Source organism: Monodon monoceros, unplaced genomic scaffold (genome assembly GCF_005190385.1).
Source record: "Monodon monoceros isolate NGI ecotype Baffin Bay Population unplaced genomic scaffold, NGI_Narwhal_1 Super_Scaffold_18, whole genome shotgun sequence".
Lineage (NCBI taxonomy): Eukaryota > Metazoa > Chordata > Mammalia > Artiodactyla > Monodontidae > Monodon > Monodon monoceros.
The window spans coordinates 158,243,583-158,263,455 of record NW_021703774.1 but is presented as its reverse complement, the minus strand read 5'-3'; the positions used below and the strand labels follow the sequence as shown (position 1 = coordinate 158,263,455).

At 52.5% G+C, this 19,873-nt stretch overlaps 2 protein-coding genes and 1 non-coding gene across 3 annotated transcripts in view; 1 reads left to right on the top strand and 2 right to left on the bottom strand.

Moving 5' to 3' along the window:
- The window catches only part of MECR (mitochondrial trans-2-enoyl-CoA reductase), a 31,416-nt gene extending 27,379 nt beyond the window's left edge, over nt 1–4,037 (bottom strand). Inside the window, exon 1 of the mRNA XM_029230806.1 lies at nt 3,815–4,037. Coding sequence (XP_029086639.1) covers nt 3,815–4,035 — 221 coding nt within the window. The 5' untranslated portion in view covers nt 4,036–4,037. The remainder of the gene's footprint in view (nt 1–3,814) is intronic.
- On the bottom strand, nt 2,178–2,281 carry LOC114900066. The gene has a single exon (XR_003794693.1). It is a non-coding gene; the product is annotated as a U6 spliceosomal RNA (small nuclear RNA).
- Nucleotides 4,038–9,857: 5,820 nt separating the features above from the next.
- Nucleotides 9,858–19,873, top strand: part of PTPRU (protein tyrosine phosphatase receptor type U) — an 88,281-nt gene continuing 78,265 nt past the window's right edge. Inside the window, exon 1 of the mRNA XM_029227027.1 lies at nt 9,858–9,988. Within this exon, the coding sequence (XP_029082860.1) occupies nt 9,916–9,988 (73 nt within the window). The 5' untranslated portion in view covers nt 9,858–9,915. The remainder of the gene's footprint in view (nt 9,989–19,873) is intronic.

Here is a 19,873-nt window from a genome sequence, read left to right as displayed (position 1 = left end):
CATTGTTTCTTCAGGCCTATGTCTATATCATGGACCTTTAGTAAAGAAGGAACATCCTAGTTGTATGATCTTGGGCGAGTGACTTTCAAGTGTCTTGAGCCTCAGTTCTCTTATGTGTAAAATGGTGATAGCAATGAGCAAACTGGGTTACTGTGATTTTTATTTATTTATTTTTAAATTTTAATTAAAAAAAATAAATTTATTTATTCTATTTATTTATTTTTGGCTGCGCTGGGTCTTCGTTGCTGCGCGCGGGCTTTCTCTAGTTGCGGTGAGTGGGGGCTACTCTTCGTTGTGGTGCGCGGGCTTCTCTTGTTGCGGAGCACAGGCTCTAGGTGCATGGGCTTCAGTAGTTGTGGCTCACGGGCTCAGTAGTTGTGGCACACGGGCTTAGTTGCTCTGTGGCATGTGGGATCTTCCCGGATCAGGGCTTGAACCCGTGTCCTCTGCATTGGCAGGCGGATTCTTAACCACTGCACTACCAGGGAAGCCCCTACTGTGATTCTTAAAATCCATAATATACGTGGAGAACTTAGCCCAATGCCTGCCTCATGGTAGGTACACAATAAATGAGAGCTGTTTTTACTACAAGATCCAGAGAACATCAAGTTCTAAAATGGGACTTCCAGGAACACAAGGAAAGAGGACATTGGAGTTTCTTGGAATTATGTCATAGAGAATCCAGAACTCTGCATGAGGACTGATGGTCATGGGGACCTCTGAAAGTTCTGGAATGTTTGTAATTCTCCCATCTTTGTAATTTTCTCCTGCAGTCTTGCTTCATTTAGGTCAGCAGTTCAATTCTTTACATGAAAAAGGCCCAACTGCTTATTTAGGGGATTCATTTTGGGCATAAAAGAAAGAAACTCTAAGAGACCAAAGGAAAAGCCCTTAGTAGAGAACAGCTGGAATGTTTGGGGCCAAGTGGAATGAAGAGAGGGACGTTCAGAATGTTGACACAAGAACAGGAGGTCCCTGGAGGCCTCATTCTGAGGAGTTCTGCAACCTCTCAGATCTGAGCAGACTCTTTCTCCTTCCCTCCCTGCTGTTCCCAGAGCTCCGCCCACAGTGCAAGTATCGCAAACCACACGGGGAATACTCTGCTCGGACTCTGCTCAGACACCATGACCCCACCTGGTGTAACCTGACACATCCAGTCACCAGGATGTTTAAAGGACACCTGATTCTTTCTGTGACAGCGTGGTTACCCTAAACCACCTAAGACATGACTACAAAGAAGAGAATCCCAGCCTCTGGCCTCAGTCCACACACGATCAAGTCAGGTCACCTGAATCTGGGTCAGGAGGGAAAGCTGCCCTTCAGGGGCAGAGAGAATTACTGCGTGCCTGACAATCCGTATCCACAGGGCAATGGTTTTCAGCCCTGGCCTAGGCATCAGAGTCACTTGGAGAGCTTTAAAAACTCAGATGTTTAGGGCTGTTCTAGACCTGCTACGTACCTCGGGAGTGGCACCTGGGAATACACAGTTTCCATAAGTGCCACAGGTGACTGAGATGTGAGGCCAAGCTTGAATACAATGCTTCGTGGAAGTATCACGTCTTGAACTTCCTGGAAATTATCAGGGTCCCACACAAGGAGACAAGCTGTCTTTCTTCCCTAAGTGGCATCTGCAACCAGACCGGTCTGTTCTAGCTTCCCTGACTCTCCAAGGGGAGGGAATCAATCAGGAGGCAGCTGCACTCAGCTGCCTAACCTTCCCAGGCCTTTTCTCAGGGTCCCTGCACATTGGAGACGCCTTCCTCATCACCACAGAACTCAATAAAAGGTGTACTTATTACAGAAATTAGATTCAGATTCAACAAACGTTTTTGCAGCTCCTATTTTGTGGCAGGTCCTGCACCAGACGCATAAATGACAAGCCTGTGAGAGAGGCACTACATCGTTCCTGTTTGGGGTGCACTCTTGGAAAAAGAGTGTTCATCAGAACGTTACCAACTCATTACAGCAATCCTCAGGGAGTTGTCTTCCCAACATGGTGATTTATTACCTATGATCAACATACAAATTGGGGTTTATTGACTGACGTGTCTTCTCAACATTCTTTTCAATTGCTCTAATGGTGGATGTGGCTAGGCTGAGTGCATGACTGTGAAATTATCTGAGGCTTAACCCCTTTGGCTGTCAAAACACCTAGCTTGTATTTTTTTTTTTTAAGTAAAAATATGGAACACTTCACAAATTTGCATGTCATCCTTGTGCAGGGACCATGCTAATCTCTGTATCGTTCCAATTTTAGTACATGTGCTGCTGAAGCCAGCACTCTAGCCTGTATTTTTTTAAAAAAATAAATTTATTTATTTATGGCTGTGTTGGGTCTTCTTTGCTGTGTGCGGGCTCCTCATTGTGGTGGCTTCTCTTGTTGTAGAGCACGGACTTCAGTAGTTGTGGCACGCGGGCTCAGTAGTTGTGGTGCACAGGCTCTAGAGCGCAGGCTCAGTAGTTGTGGCGCATGGGCTTAGTTGCTCCGCGGCATGTGGGATCTTCCCGGACCAGGGCTCAAACCCGTGTCCCCTGCATTGGCAGGCGGATTCTTAACCACTGCGCCACCAGGGAAGCCCTCTAGCCTGTATTTTAATCATGAAAATAACTCCTTGTTGGCCTGACCTTTGGAAAACAATCAAACCATTTGCTGGGAATCAAAGAGTTGGAAATAAGGGGCTGCAAGAGAGTATGCAGGTGCTTTCTGGCGAAGAGCATTCCTTTTATTACAGCTGATTAGCACTATGAGCTATGACTACATTGTCTCCATTTTTAAATGTGATGAAACCGAGGCTTAGAGAATCTCAGTAACTTGCCAAACACACACAGCTAGGACAGGGAGGCAAGGATTTGACCCCAGGTCTTCTGATTCCAGACCCATGCTTTTGCCCTAGCGCCACTAGTGACCCTACTAGCTCTTTTGAATGACTATAATCGCTTATGTGCAGATTTATAATCGTTGAAAATTCACATACTGTTTTTATGAGCCACATGTGAAAATCATGGGTTAAGATCCAACAGAATTTTAGGACATAATCATAAAAGTAACAAGGGCTGAGTGACTTGTCCAAGATCAAACAGCTACTAAGAGGCTGAGCCTGTATTTGACCTTAGGTCTGTATGGCTCCAAAACAGGATCTCTTTTTAACTAAAGGTACATGCGCAGTGGAGAGGAAATCACACGAGACAGGACTCAGAAGCCGTGGATCTCTGTCTCTGTTCCAATCTTTATTAGCTATATCACTTTGGACAAGTCCCCTGCCTTCTGTAAAACGGAAACAATGTTCTCTGACCTACTTTCTGAGATGTGAAGATCCAAATGGACGAAAAAGTTCTGAAAATTCCTTCCATAATATAATAGAGCGTAGGAACTCACGTAGGCCAGTCAAACAGACCGGGGTTCAAAAATTCCGACTCTGCCACTTACTGGCTTGTGTGACCTTGGACAAGTGATTTTACTTCCCATGCTTCCATTTTCTCATCTGCAAAACGGGGCTAAATCAAGTACCTCCTCCAAAAGGTTGTTGTGACGATTAAATGAGAGCATCCATTTACACAGGGCTTGCCCGACACACAGTACAGGATCAATGAACGTCAGCCATTACTACAATTATAACTGTGCCTCTCGGGTTTTCAACTTCCAAGCAACGACTTTCTGAGCTACCACACACGCCCTGGGCTACAGTTTCGGTCCTATTCGCTGCCTTCCTCCTCGGGACTTGTCCCTCCCTTTCCAGTCCCCATTTTCCACAGCCCATCTTAAAACCCTCCAGGAACCCGAGCTCCCTTGCCCCATTTCGGCGCGGTGTCTTACTCGACGACCTTGGCTGGGTCCCCGTGGTGCCCATAGACCAGCGCCCGGACCCGGGAGGGCTCGGCAGATGCGGAGAAGGCGGCGGCAGCAGGCCGCCGGCGGCGGAACGCGGGGAATAGCCGCCGCCGCAGCTGAGCCGGGGTTCGCGCCCAGCAGAGCGCCCCACAGACCCACATGCTCCCTCCGGTTAACTCAGAGCCGGACGCTGTGAGATACGTCATCTTCCAGCGACCTCGCGTCTGCGCCCCGCCCCGTCGCGTGACCACGCCCTTTGCTCCTTTTCGAAGGCCGTCCCCTTCCTCCGCGGTCCGCGCGGTGGCGCTTGGTGAGACTGACTGGGGAGCGAGGCCTGGTCGGTGGAGGGACTGGTCGGTGGAGGGACTCAAGGGAGTCTCGGAGATTCTGAGCCTGCCAGAGTTGAACTCCTAACAAGGAGCGTCTGATACTGGCCTAAGGCTGTGTCTATGGTCTGCGATTGGTGTTTGACTTGGGGGGGAAGACATTTCACCTTCTCTGGCCTCAGTTTCTCCTCCTCCCCACCATTTGAGCGTTCACTCTGCCAGGCCCTTTAAGGCATTATCTCATTTAATCCCCGCTGTCTTCTGCTAGCATAGGGTGGCAAAGCTTACTTCCCTACACCAAGTAGAGTAGATGTATGTAAGCTGATATAGAGGCAAGAGTACTGGGTTTGGAGTTAGAAGATTTAGGTTCACATCCTAGACCCTCCACTTCTTACCTTGGCCATCTCAGGCAAGTGACTGAAACTGAGTCAGTTTTCTCATCGGGGCTAATATACTTCTTTCAAGATTGTTGTAAGAATTGGATAGAACAACAGAATAATGTTGTCATGGACCGGATAGCACATTGTAAAATGCCAAGCGTGCTCAGATTACAAGGGAGGAATCATAAGAAGGAGAGCCCCCTCTCAGAATGCTCAGGGTGCAGTAGGATTGAATGGGACAATGGGTAAAAAGGTGTAGCCCAAGAAAGATGCTAGATCATATTATTAGTGGAAGGAAGACATGAGCGTAACTAACACCCCAGTTGAATATTAGGACATGACAGAGGGCACTGCTGGAGTCTGAAGGAGAGAGGTGTTTTGGGATTGGGGTGGGGGTGGGCACCCTTGGAGGGAGTGCTGTTGGAGCTGGTCCTGTGACTCAAAATCTTCAATATGCATGAAACTCACCTGAGGTCTCATCTCAGACCTACTGAGTTAGAATCTTGGGGAAGGGTCCAGGAATCTACATTTCTTAGAAGCTCTCAAGAATATTCTGATGGAGGTGGCCTGGGGAACAAACTTGAGAAACACTGAATCAGGACTTCAAAGGATAAGGAAGAATTCCTTTCATTGGATTTTATTGACCCCAAACTTGCCAACTTAGAGCCTTTCCTCTGAGGAAGAAAAGAAAATGTCATGATGAAGAGTGCACGTGCTGCATTCTAGCCAACTTGGCTTTGAGTCCTGGCTCTGCCACTGGACTTGGACAAGTCCATTTGATCTTGGACAAGTCACCTGGCCTCTCTGTGTTTCCACTTCCTTACTGGTAAAAGGAAGGAAATAATAGTATCTGATTCAAGGCTGTTGTGAGATATTATTCACTTGAAGCATTTAGCACAATGTTTGGCACATGAAAGCATTTGATAAATGTTCCTGGGGGTTATTGTAAAGATTAAATGAGAAACATCATATGTAAAACATCTAGACTGGCTCATAGTACATGCTTAAAAAGTGTTTGTACTTATTTTTATTATTAGAGAAAGTTGGTGTTCCATGGTGGGAGAAAGACTTGGCCCCACAATACACACACACACACAAATACCCAGTCTTGCCTATCTTCTGTTTTCACAGTGACCCACAGTTCTACTTCTGTTGGAAGACTCCCTAGGTGACATTGAGCTGTTGACATTATCTTCTATACTAAATCGTTTCCTCTGAATTTCCTGGGCATCTTAGCCAGGAAGCGTGGAGAATTACCCAGCAGGTCTTCCTCTTTGGGGGCTGGACTTAGTCCCCTGTCCATCCTGATAGGCCCAGGACATCAGCTCTCGGTCGAACTGTGTCAACCTTCTTCCTGAGATTCTCTCCCTTATTTTCCCCTCCCCACTTCCTTCTTTCTCAGGCTTCCAGAATGACTTTTTTTTTCCTAACAGAAAGACCAGATTTTGTCTTTCCCTTGCTTAAAGTCCTTCCATGATTCCTCAATACTCAGGGAGAACCATAAACTACAGTTCTTTGTAGAACACTGTGAACTGTTGATATATTAAACTTGTAAACAAAACTATGATTCTGTGCTAATTCTAACATTCTCTCACACTACTAACACGTTCTAAATTCTTCAGAAAAATATATGGAGGAAAAACACCTTAAAATGACAACAAAATCTTTTCTACTCATTGTAATTAATCTACCTTCTTGCAAATTAGAAAAATATGGCTGTGGTTTTAATTCAACAGTAGGATGCCTCAGCTTGGCTTGAGGAACACCAGGGTTTCTGCAGGGGCACAGTTTGAGAACCACTGAGTGAAAGGTTCAGGCCCAATTGTCCTGGCCTTGCATTTAAGACCCTTTGTACCCCAACTTCCATACTGTCTTTATCTCCTGCTATTGGGCCATGTAGAGACTATGATGCAACCATACCTGACACCCGCCTTTCCCAGTACTTCCATGTCTTGTGCCTTTATTCAGTCTGCTCCTTCTGCCTGAAATGCTCTTCCCTGCCTTGCCTGTCTAGGAAACTCCAGGTTCAGATATCCCTTCTTTGATGTTGTTTTCCACTCCCTCAGCCTGAGTTAACCCCTGCTGCCTTTGTGTTTTCTTTGGACTGGTGTTATGACCTTTAGGACATAGTCTCTTATTTATTTATGTGCCATTTCCCCCTCCAGGCAAGAGTGGGGCCATGTTTAGCACATCTCCATGACACCAGCACCCAATATGGGGGCTGGCACAGGGTAGGTGTCATGAATATTCCATGAGTTGAAAGTGATTGAATTTCCTCATGGCCTGGCCCTGTCTGTGGTGCCATCTCCTTTTCCCTAGATTTGGGCCAGTGACTCCAGGCCAAGACTTTCTGTTTCCCTTCCTTCTTCTCTCAAGGATTATAGAAGCTTGTGGTCTTTTTCAAGTGGAGCAGAATGTTCTCTTTTCATCTGTCCATCTGTTACTTGTGTTCCTTTTCTCCCTCCATCCCAGTCTCTGCCCATAGTCTTCCCCTGCACAAAGAGCAGAGGGCTGTGGAATCAGTCTGATCTAGGTCTGAGCTTTGAGCCCACCATTTACTAGCTGTGTGATCTTGGGGAAGTGCCTTATGCTTTCTGAGCCTCAGTTTCCACATCCCCCCAAATAGGACCAATGGTAAACTCCTGCCATGAGGCTCCTGCAAGAGTCCTCTGGAAACAGCAGCATCCTTGGTTGTTTCTTTTTTTCATCAGATGTTTCTCCTTGAGTTTCCTTTTCTGGATGATCCTTCCTGTCTCTTCTCTGCATGTTTGCTATTGGTCTCTCCCCCTAAAATGTAGGCTTCATGAAGGCAAGAGCCATGTCTACATTCATTCATTTATCTAATCATCCCTTCAATATTTATTGAGTGCTGAGTACATGCCAGATACCAAGCAGTGAGATATAAGAGAGAGTCCTTGCCCTTAGGGGGCTCATGTTGTAGAGGTGCAGACACATAATGAATATGTCATATAGTAGGTACTCTGTTTAAAACTACAAGAATTCCCTTCCCCCTTACTGTTTCTCTCCCCCATTTCTCTAGTATATTACTGTCTCACATACCAGAGAATTTGCTCTTTTTGGTTGTTTATTGTTCTTGTCTTTCCATTGGAATATAAGCTCCGTGAGGGTAGGGATTTTTGTCTGTTTTATGTCTCCACTTCGGCTTAGAGTAAGTGTTGAACAGATGAGTCAGTATCCAGTGTTCGTTGATGTGTTCCATATGGAAGACAGGTCTCAGCTTCTATTCGGTTCAAGCCAGATGGCCTGGATTCAAATGTTGGTGCTGCTGCACGCTGTGCATAACCCTGGAAAAGTCACTTTCTTTCTCTGTACCTTAAGTTTCCCAACTGTGCAATGAGAATAATAGTGGTGGGGATTAAATGAGTCTATGTGGGTGAAGCACATAGAAGGTGCCTGGTCTTATGTACTAATGGACAACTAGTTTGTGGTCATTGTACAAGAGCTTACACTGGGCAGATGCCCAAATGGACTTAAGCTGTGTATCCAGGGGATAGACTAGAATCAATGAGAGTCAGTGAGGGGGGCAGATTTCACGGCATAAAGAGGAAGAGCTTTTTGAAAGCCAGCATTGCAAGGAGAAATAGCTGAATCCACTATTACAGTTGGAGACTTCAACATCTCTCTGTCAGAAATGAACATAGGACTTCCCTGGTGGCGCAGTGGTTGAGAATCCACCTGCTGATGCAGGGGACATGGGTTTGAGCCCTGGTCTGGGAGGATCCCACGTGCTGTGGAGCAACTAAGCCCATGCGCCACAACTACTGAGCCTGCGCTCTAGAGCCCATGAGTCACAACTACTGAAGCTCTCATGCCACAACTGCTGAAGCCCACATGCCACAGCTACTGAAGCCTGCACGCCTAGAGGCCATGCTCCGCAACAAGAGAAGCCACCGCAAGGCGAAGCCCGTGCACCGCAACGAAGAGTAGCCCCCACTCGCCGCAACTAGAGAAGCCCATGAACAGCAACGAAGCCCAACGCAGCCAGAAATAAATAAGTAAATAACTAAATAAAAAGAAATGAACATATCCAGCAGGCAGAAAATCAGAAAGGACATAGTTGAACTCCACAACACCATCAATCAACTAAATATAGAGGTCATCTAAAGACTACTTCATCCAACAATAGCAGAATACACATTGTTCCCAAGATCACATGGAGTTTTCACCAAGATAGACCACCTACTGGGCCATAAAACACACCTTAACAAATTTAAAAGAAAAGAATCATACAGTGATTGCTCTCAGACCATAGTGGAATTAACTAGAATTCAATAACAGAAAGAGAGTTGAAAAATCCCCAAATACTTGGAGATTAACACACTTCTAAATAACACATGGGTCAAAGGAGAAATCTCAAGAGGAATTTTAAATTTTCAAACTAAATGAAAACTGAATGAAAATGAAAACACGACTTATCAAAATTTGTGGGATGTGGGGAAAGCAGTGCACAGAGGGAAATTTATAGCACTGAATGCATATATGAGAAAAGAAGAAAGATCTGCAATTGGTCGTCTAAACTAGCTTCTGCCTTAGGAAACTGGAAAAGGAAGAGCAAATTGAATGCCAAGGAAGCAGGAAAACAACAAAAATTAGAGCTGAAATCAGTGAAATGGAAAATCAATAGAGAAAAATCAGCCAAACCAGAAGCTGGTTCTTTGAAAAGATCAATACATCGATAAGCTTCTAGCCAGATGAAGAAAAGAGAGAGGACACAAATTACTAATATCAGAAATGAAAGGGGGACATCACTACGGATCTCATGAACTTTAAAAGGATGGTAAAGCAATACTATGAACGACGTTAAAAGCTAGCTTTCCCAAAGACCCCACCACCGCTTTTGGTAGGTGATGAGCTCCCTGTCCTTGGAGGCATGTATGGATGCGCATTTGACGGGATCTAGGTAGAGAGGATTCAAGCGTTGGATGGGACTGAGAGGCCGGGTGTCCCTGGTCTCTGTCCTGGAGAGCTGTGTGGGAGCTAGGCGCGGGCAGTGAGCAGAGGCGTGGACCTGCTCACCTAAGAATGTCGGTGCCCGGTGGGTGCAGAGGCTGGTGGGCGTCCGGGCCCAGCCCGGGATCTCCAGGGGGTCCGGGAGTGGGGGAGGGGCGCATCAGGGCCGCGGGCCACCGAACCGGGCAGCGGCGCGCGCGGCTGCCAGCAGGGGGCGCCTCGAGACCGAGGAACGCGCGGCCGAGCCTGACGTCAGCGCCCCGCTTGCTTGGGCTCCCGCTCTGGACTCGGCGCCAGTCCCGCTCCGCGCCGCGCCGCTTCGCTCCGGCTCTGGCTCTCCTCGGGCCCGGCTCGGGCTCCGGCGGCTGCGCCCCCCGCGCCGGGCCCCCGGGGCAGGCTGCGGCGCACCATGGCCCGCGCCCAGGCTCTCGTCCTGGCGCTCACCTTCCAGCTTTGCGCGCCCGAGACCGAGACTCCGGCAGGTAAGCGCGAGTCGGTCGGACCCAGCTTGCCCCGCGGAGCCCCCGGCGCCCGTGGCGTAGCTCGAAAGAAAGTGGGAGTGTTGGGTGACCGGACGTTGCGAGCCTGCTCCCTGTGTGTCTGAGTGTGGGATGTGCGATCGTGTGCTTGGGGTGTTGTGTGCCTGCGAATGGTGTGTGTCCTGAGTTATGTGCAAGAAGAGGTGCTGTGTGTGTTGTGTGTCCACGAGTATGTTGAGGTGAATGTTGTGTGCATCGAGGAGGCATGGGGTGTGCGCTGAGTGTCTTGTGTCTCTGCCACTGTGTAGTGTGTGTGGGGCCAAGTAGGACTGTGTGCCTGTTGTTTGTACATTTGAGTTTGGTTGTGTGGCAGGAGTTGTGTCTGTTAATGCGCTGCATTTGTGGGCATTTTGTGTGCCCTAGCCCGGAGTGTTGCTTGCTGTGTGTCCGAGAATGGCTCGTGTGTTTGTGTTCTGCGTGGGGCGAAGAGTGCTCTGTGGATTCTGCCCGCGTGTGGAGCAGGGAACGCGTGTGCGGTGTGTGTGCTTGTGAGATCCGTGTACGTGTGTGAAGGCGTGGGAACGGGTCCGGAACGTGTGTGTCCGTGCGCCGTGTGCGCAGTGTGTGCGTGTGGGAGTGTCTGGGGTTGGTGGTGTGCGCCGCCGGGGGGCTGCGCGGGTCCGAGTGAATGCCAAATGTGCCGGGAATGCGTGTGTAGGAGCGTGTCTGGAACGGATGTGAGTGTGTTCGTGCGTGCTGGCTGCGTGTCCGGGAATGTTGCGAGTGTGGTGCGCGCCTGGGCCGTGGCTGTGTGCACGGGGCCCGGGGCCGCCCGAGGGGGCGGTGACAGGGTGTGTGTGTGTGTGTGTGTGTCCCTCGGGTGTGCGTGTGGGGCGCGCGGGCCCGGAACAAGTTGTCGTGGCGGCGCCCCCTCCCTTCTCCTCCCCTCCCCTCCCGGGTCGGGCCGGGCCTGAGGCTCGCCAGGGAGGGATGGGGGCCCGGCGGCCGCCGACTCCGACATTTCGGGCTGTTTGTTGTTTCGCAAGTTCGGCGCGGCGCTGGCTGGCGGCAGATCCGAGGCGGCGCCGGGGCTGCGGGGCGCCCGGCCCGGGACTGGGGAGGGCCCGGCGCGGGGGGGTGGCGGACGCGGGGGGCCGCGGGGCGCGCCGAGGCCGGCGGGAGGGTAAGGCCGGGCGCCCGGGCGCTCCTGCGGCGGCCGGGCCGTGGCTGCTCCAGGGCAGCTGGGCGGGGGTGAGTCCGGGCGGGCCGGGCCTGGCTCTGGGCGGACGGACGGCGCCCCCTCCCGTTGCGCGCTGGGGCCGCCGCGAACGCAGGGGTCTCCCGGGACACCCCCTCAGTCGACTCCGCAACTTTGCGGCCTCCCCGCCGGCCGGGACGGCCGTGAGTGTACGTGTGTGAGCGTGTGTCTCCGGGCTTCTGTGTGCTGTATGACCGCGCTGTCTCTGCGTGTGTTTTGGAGTCTGGAGTCTTTTGGGCTGTGTTGTGTGTGTGTGTGTGTGTGTGTGTGTGTAATTGTACGTGTGATAGCGTTTCTGAATGCGTGTATCTAAAGCTGTGTCTGTGTACCCGTGTGTGCTGTAGACCGTGTGTAGTCTGTGTGTGTGTTGGTGTGTCTGTCCACCCCCTTCCCAACCCCCCATCCTACCCTGAGGCCTGGGATCCCAGACTGCGGCCCTCTTCTGCTGAGTTGCGCCCGATGCCTCCCCTGGGGCGGGGGTGGCCGGTCCCTTACCGGTGGTGGCCTCAGCACCCCCAGCCCCTCCAGTTGGGCGGCTTCAGCCTGGCACCCGGGGCGCTGAGTAACGGGGAGATGCCCCAGACGGGTACCCGAGCCAAGACACAGGCAGAGGCACGTCGGCCCCAGAGACTCCTTCAGGCCGCCGGTCTCCGAGAACTGGCCTCTCCCGAAAGCGTTCGCTGCCCCGCTGCTCCCTCCGTTCCCTCGGGCGGAGCTACCTGGGCACCTGCAGCCGCCCTGGCCACTGGCTCTGAGCTCTGCCGGGCCCAGCGGTCCCAGGCCATCGCGCACAGCTTTAGCTTTGACCGCTTGGTGCCCGAGAGGACGCCTAAGGCGACCTCCCTCCTTATCCTCCCCCAATCCCTCCCCCTGTCCTGCAGCAACTTTGCCTCCCTCCCCCACCCTGAGATCAAACCAAGGGTACATGCTCCCCCATCCCTGCCACCATCATCTTGATTCCAAGAACCCTCAGGTGCCCTAGCTCCTGCCAGTAGGGGAGACTGTCAAGGACTGAGGTTTGGGAGTGAGATCTTGAGTGGGTTACTTCCATTCTTGGGGCCGCCGTTTTCTCATCTGCCCCATGGGCTTCATAATGAAGGTGTATGGTACTTGGTAGATTGTAAACTAAAGCTCTGTTTGTGAGTGCCAGGGAACAAAAGATGGTTTTGAGGACTGCTACAGAGCCAGAGACTGTGATTTGAAGCCAGAGGGACCTGGGTGCAAGTCTGTCTCTGCCACATGCTGTCCCTGTGACCTTGGGCAAGTCACTTCACTTCTACGGTTCCTGGCACCTGTAGCTATTACTGTTGAGCTTAATTCAGAAGCCCTTAGTAGAAGGGGTGTGAGCTCCCCTTGTCCCCACGTTGATTAGAGTCAGCCCAGCTCCCTGAAGGCCTCCTGAGTCTCCCTCCCCCCAGAGGGTGGGTGGTGATGTCTCTGAGCCATGCAAATCTGGCAGTAATTTATTCTGTTGCGTTCTAGCTCATTTTGTCCTTTTGGTTGCTGGAGTTGTGGACAGCAGGAATGAGGGAGAGGCTGCCCAGTGGTTTCAGGTTGGGCAATAAAGGCTTGTCTGGGCAGCTGGCCCTTCTCCCTGGGGGTGGGGGAGGGACTCAGCAGGAAGATGTGTGAGTGGCCAGAGTGGGGGGTGGGTGCTGAGCTCCTGGACGGCCTCCGTCCTAGCTCTGGTGTCAGGGAAGATCCAGGGGGACACCCTGCTTGCTCCAGGCATACTGCCATCCTTCCATGCCTTCATCAGCTAAGCTAGAATGGGGTGGGTGGTGGCTTTTCATGCAGGGCTGGGTTAGTTAGAGTTGCTGGTGTACCTTGTGCCCTCCTTTGTCTTTTAACCCCCTCCCTCCTCCAAGCTGCTCTCCCTACATCCTGATGCATCCTACCTTTATGCCATCTCAGGATCTCTCTCATCTGTCCCCTTCTCTCCATCCTCATCCATCTTTCACAGGCAGGAAGGCTCCAGCCCCTTCCTCCACCCCTCCCTCCATAGTGTAAGGGATCTTCCTAAAACACATGTTTGAAACCTTGGTTTGAAACCCTTTGAAGGCTCCCCATTACCTCCTGGGTTAAGTCCCTCCCGCTATGTCCTCTTGCCTGCTCTAACCCTTGCCTGCCTGTCCAGTCCCATCAGCTTTGCACTACTTGCCTTGCATCCTATGCTGTGGCCAGTCTAACCCACTTACTAATACCCACTAAATGTCCACTCCTGCCATCTCCTCTCTGGGCCTTTGCACAAGCTATATTTTCTCCCCAGAACTCTCTAACTCCACCTCTTCACTGGGTGATCTCCTGCTCCTCCTTAGGATTTTAGGTTAGACATCACCTCCTCTCTGAAGCCTTCCTTGGTTACTCCCCCTTCTAGCCTAAAAAGGGAGGGTGGGGGTTGATTAGGGTTTTCCATAACACCGTAATTATTGTAATTACAGTTTATTTGTCCTTTCTCCCTTACATGAGCTCTGTGGGGACAGGGACTGGGTATTTAGTTTCCTTCTGAATCTTTAGTGCCAGGTACAAGGCCTGGCCCACTCCCGCTGAGTAAATAACACCCAGCATGAAAGAATGAGTGATGTCCCGTGGGTCAGGTTCTGAGCTGGAGATGCCAGATGGGGGCGCACTGACTCCACTGAAAGTAGAGATTACAGATAATAGGTTTCCCTCCAGGAATCTGGAAAATTCTGCTGGGGGATGGTGTGTGTGAAAAGGCCATGCAGAGAGTGTTGTCTGGGAGCTGTGAGTTGGAGAGGTCAACTCTCTGCCTGCCAGCCCCTCCCCCCAGCCACCGTCCTCCGAGCCCCACCCCCACTGCCCTTGCCCCCCAGCAGCTGGCAGGGCCTGTCCGGCCCCTGGTCTCAGCTCTTTGTGCTGGAGGTTGGGCAGTTGGTGAGAGGCATCGAGTCCCAACTGTCAGTCTGAGCATCTGGGGAGGAGGGGAGGGCCCTGCGGCAGGAGGGCAGACTCTGTCCTCTGTCTCAGCCTCTGTCCTGGCTGCCTGTGAGCCCAGGAAGGGAGGAGAGCTGCCCCCTGTGTTGACCCCTGCAGGTGGGGTTCAGGGAGGAGGCTGAGGTGTGTGCAGGTGTGATTCTGACATCTGGGCAGTCACAGTGTGTGTGTGTGTGTGTGTGTGTGTGTGTGTGTGGTTCTGATGGTATGATTGCAGCCTGGGGCACAGGACACATGTGTGGCTTCTCAGGGAGTCTAGCCATCTGGTTACCCTGTGTGGCAGGATCTGAACTTGGAGTAAGGAGGCGACAAGCTGGTCTGAACCTGGGGAACCTGATGCTGGGGTGTCTGGGTATCCAAGTGTCAGATTCCAGGAGTTTGGGGATGGAGCTATTTGGGTGGGTGGTGTCTCAGGTTCTGGGTGTGGGTGTCCCAGTGCCAGGATGTGGGAGGAACTGGGTGTGTCAACATAAGGATATCCCAGTGTCTCTGGATCTGGAGGTGGGTGTATCCAGGTGTCTGGGAGTCCTCAGGTTAATGGGTGTGTGGGAGTGTAGCCGTGTTGTGTCCAGCTGTGGGGCTGCCCAGGCTGCCTGGGTGTCTGGGTGTGGGTACCCAAGTGTCCGGGTGTGGGGTATATATGTATCCAGCAGTGGGGTGCGCATGCGTTGGAGTACCCAGGTGTTTGTGAGTTTGGCTGTGGGGTGCCCTGTGGTCTGTGTGTCTATTTGTATATTTAGGTGTCTGCGTCTCCTGGAAAGGGATATGCATGTTTGGGTGGGGAGTGTCCCGGTGACCGTGCGCAGCTATGGACCAGGGACTGGGGCTGTGCCAGCTCAGCCTGTGACACTGCCTTCCCTGGGGCTTGCCTTCTCACCTCCCTACAGCTGCCAGAGGGTGCTGCCACTGGAGGAGACCCCAGTGGTTCTGCTTCTCTATGGTTCGTCATTCTAGAGCTGTGTTATCCAATAGAACTTTCTAAAATGATGGAAATGTTCTCTACCTGCTCTCTTCAGTATGGTGGCCACTTACATGTGGCCACTTAGCTACAGTTCATTAAAATAAACATTCGGTCCCTCAGTCTCACCAGCCAGATTTCAAGTCCTCGAGAGTCGCCTGTTGCTAGTAGCTATGGAATTGGTCAGTCTGTGAAGGTAGAGAGCATTTCCATCACAGCAAAAAATTCTATAGACAGTGATGGTCTAGAGGTGCAAGGCCTACAGCATCTTTAGTGAGGCCCGGACACCTCAAGGAGTGGATGGCCTGTCGCTCAGTGGCCACTGAAGAAGGTTTTGCTGAATCCATGTCCCCTTCTCTCCAGCCGCATCATTTCTTGCCTGTACGATTGCAGCAGCCCCCTCCTTGGTCTCCATTCTGCCATTAGTGCTTCTACCGCCCTGGGATCTGAATGACCTCACAGGCAGGCATAGGATCCTGCCGCTCCCTTGTGCTAAGCTGAAGACTCTCCAGCACCCAGGGACCAAAGCCTAACATGGCAGATAAGGCCCTGTATGACCCAGCCTCTGCTTTCCGTGACAGCTTCATGTTTATGCCTCTCCTCCCCTGACCCCACTGCCCACGTCCACCTTATGATCCAGGCTCACCAGGCCAATGTTGGTCCCAGAACCTGCCAGGCCCTTTCACGCCTCTCTGCCTTTGCACGTGCTGTGCCTTCTGCCGGGAACACCACTCCCACCCGTCTTGCTTCCTGGAGGCCTGGCTACTCGCTCAGCCTTCAGAAGTCCAGCTCTGATGTCACTTCCCCAGGAAAGCCTTCCCAGACGCCAACCGACACGGCTGGCCAGGTTTCTCCCACCATGCACATGTGTCAGTGGGCTGCAGTGTTTTCCGTCTCCTTCCCCACTAGGCTGGGAGGAAGGGCTGGGCTGGATCATTGTCATCTCCCGTCCCCAGGGCCTTGTACATGGCATGTGCCTACTCAGTGTTTGCATTGATGTGGACCCCTGGGTACACAGGGAAGGCTCGGAGTTGGAGTGGAGCTGGGGCTCCAGAGGGCAGTCATGGTTGGGGCCGCTGTCCCCCCTTGGCTGGCCCTGGGTGGGGCTGCCATTGCCTGAAGAATGGCTGGGGAGGACCCCTGGGGTTGACAACTCAGAAGGCAGCTGTTACTGGATGACTCAGGAGGTCTTGAGCGGATTCCCAGGGTGCAGACCCCAGGACCTGGTGGTGAATCTGCAGGGATGAAGAAAAGGGGGGCTTAGAGGGGTCCCTGAGGTTTGGGAGCTGAGTATAGGTGGAGAGGATGAAGGATTGGGATAGGGAAGTTGGGAAGGGGTGTTGGAGATATTTGATGAGCAGGATCACAGCTGGGGTGGAGTGACAACTTGGGGGTGGGGGACAACGGGGGGGATGGGAGATTACTTGCAATAAAGATATATCTGGGGGGTGGGAACAGCTGGGAATGAGGGGACAGGTGGTGTTGGGGGAACAACTGAGGGTTGGGAGACAGGTGAGGGATGGATAGAAGGGGGATATGGGACAGCTGATGGGGGATAAGAGGTGACAACTGGGAGGTATCAGAAACCTATCTGGACAGGACAGGTGGGTCTCAGCTGAGAGATTGGGAAATACATTGCTCAGGATGTGTCTATGTGTGTGCTTGCATGTGTGTATGTGTACACCTGTGTGGTTGTGCGTGTGTGCCTGTGTGTTTGTACCTAGAGTGTGGTGGTGAAGAGCGTGGACTTGGGAGCCACACCATCTGGGTTCGAATCCTCACTCTACCACTGCTAGCCATGTAGCCCTTGGGCAAGTTACTTGACCTCTCTGGGCCTTTAGTGTTCTCATCTGTGAGATGGGGATAATAATGGAACGAACCCACTGCCCGGGGTTGCTATGAGGGTATATTTTATATAGATACGTATATCGTTTAGAACAGGTTCTGGCGCGTAGTAGGCACTGTATGTGCAAAACTGTTATGAAGGGTGTGTGTATGTGTGCAGCATCCTGTGTGCTCAGAAAAGTTTGTTCTTGGCTTCTGATGAAACCGAGGCCTGGGAGGGGCGATGGTGGCTGGGAGTGCTGGAGTGACCATCCAGGTCATCGGGTCTGGCTCGCCTCTCACCCCCTCCCCTCCGTTCATTCCACTTCCCGCCCACCCTGTGCCAGGGCCTAATCCAATAGGTCTCCCTCTGCGTCTCTCTCTCGTCCTGTCCCACACTGCCTGTCCCTGGGCTGGGGGCCAGGGGATGTGCTTTAATTGTCCAAAAGCTTTTCAGCAGAATCTGAATTCATTGTTCCCCTGCCTGCGTGCTGGGGCCCTGCTCAGATAGAAATACCTGGGCAATGTGCTCAGTTCTGGCTGTCTGCCCCATGGGTGGCAGTGGCTTCATCCTGTGCCCTTGGAGAGTCCCTGGGGTGGAAGGTGCTGGGAGTGGGAGGTGAGGTGGGGGGGAGCCCCCAGGGCAGATGAGGCCTCACCCCCAACCCATGGGGTAGCCAGCCCAGCCAGGCAGAGCTGTAGGCACAAGGGTTTCTGGGGGTCCCGGCTCCCCTGCTCTCCAGTGCATCATAGGGAGAAGTGTGCCACGTCTTCACCTCACACTAAGAACTGCTCTGCATCAAAGCCCCGGCCTGCTCTGGGTGTGTGCTCTCTGGGGAGTCCTGGACCCATCGCCTCAGGACTGGGCCACTGCATTGCATCCTTGCACTGCACTGCATCTCAGCCCTATGCTGCATGGCTGCGCTGTGTGAGATTCCGCATTACGTTGGCTGTGTGGACTCTCCCGCGTGTCTGTATGCTCCACCCGCATTGTCCGCATTGCCTCTGTTCTGCAGTTGTGCTGCCATTTGTGTGTTTGCGGCTCTTCTGTGCTGTGTGACTCTACTGGATGATGATGTTGTGTTGGGCTTGTGGACCCTCCTGGGATTGTGCATCGTCCCTGGCAACGCACCACTGCACTGTGCCAACAGATGCCGTGCTACCACGACGCTGCATCTGCATCACACGGCCTCTCTGTGCTGCACGGCATCGGGCATGGCCGGGCACAGCCTGTCTGCAGTCCACCGTCGTGCTGTACAAACACAGTGCCCCTTTGCCCGGCACAGCACTTCTGCCCCACTGCTTCACTGCACTGCGCTGGAGATGCGCATCTCCTGGCCCAGCCCGTCATACTGTACCACTGCCGCTGTAACGCCACCCTCTAGGCTATCTCACCCTGTACGGCCACTGAGGTGTCAGCTGGTGTCCTTCCCCAGGTTTCTGTTGGCAGCCCCAGTTGAGCAGCATCTTTGCTTCAAGTGGCCTCACTGCAGTGTTCCTCTGGCCCCCACTGCTCACTGCCCGAGGAGTCGGTAGCTACACTGCAGCTTGAGGCCATTCTGTTGGGCTCGGGACTGGCGTGGGTTTTTGCAGGCATTACCTGTGCAAGTAGCCGGTGTTGCGTCTGTGCGCTGCACACGGTCACTGTCCTGGGCCTGTACCCTGCACTATACCTGTTCACTGTTGGGTTGTGTGTGTTCTACTGGATTTCAAGATGCAGAGCTCTTGCACTGAATTCCCTGTTCCACGTGGTGTCTTTACTACATTTCATTTTGGTGCCACTTTCTACCCCTGCTCTCAAGTCTACACTTACTGTACTCCTTGGGACTGTATCGAGCACCCAGCAATTCCTTCTGCACTGCACCACGTCTTTCTCTTCCCTATATCTCTGCATGTTCTGCATGCCTCCACTAGACATCCTTTCAGTGAGAATTCATGGAGCGCCAACTATGTGCCAAGCCTAGTGAGGCTTGGACATAGCCCCTCGGTGTTCCTGCATACACCTATCCCTTGGTGCTGAGCGCCAGCCCAATGTACCACTAAGTGCCCACTGCTGCACTGTGCCTCTGTGCAGCTCTGGGTCGTGGCCACGATGGATGGGGCACCTCTCCACTGCATCGTGGCACCGGCCAGTCCTGCCATGCTGTGCCAGGTGTTGTGTGGGGGTCTGTGTACACTTCTCTGCTCCCCTGCATTGTCTAACCGCGTTCCGCCTCTGTACAGTGGAGCTGCTGCATTGCACCCGCAACACACCACACCGCAGCCACGTGGCCCTCTCTTGTCACGGGACCGTTAGAAAGTCCAGATCTTTGCACTGTACGTGTTCGTGCACAGCCCTCTGCCTCTCTACGCTGCACTGTGTTTTTATATGACACACGGTGTCTGCACTACAGGGGTCTGTGTACCCTTTGCCCGCTGTACCTCTGCAAAGAACAACCCTCCATTCAGCCCTTTGCCTCTGTATGGAGTCTGGCCCCGCCCTGTGCCTTCCCCTTACACTAACAACATGGCAGCCCTGCTGCTAACTTTGGGATTTGCTGGGCATATTGATCCGGGAGATGGGGAGTGAGCCTGGCCGAAGTTTCCCCTGCTGTAGTTGACTTCCTTCTATTCTCAGTAGAGATGGAGGGATGTTGGCATCGCTGGGTTCTGTATTGGCTCCTGTAGGGGATATCAGCTCAGCTTTCTCTCCCTGTGGCCTGGCCCTGGGTGTTCTTGGTTGCAGCTCTGCTGAATGCTGGGTGATTAAAAGGTGGGCATATTGCTGCCAGCCCTGCCCTTGTTAATTGCGCATCAATTATTCAGGGCTCTGGAGGGCAGCTCCGGGGAGCCCTAGCCAAGGTCTGGTTGTGTTGATCTGGGCCAGGAGAGAAGTGAAGTGGGCTGGGCCGGG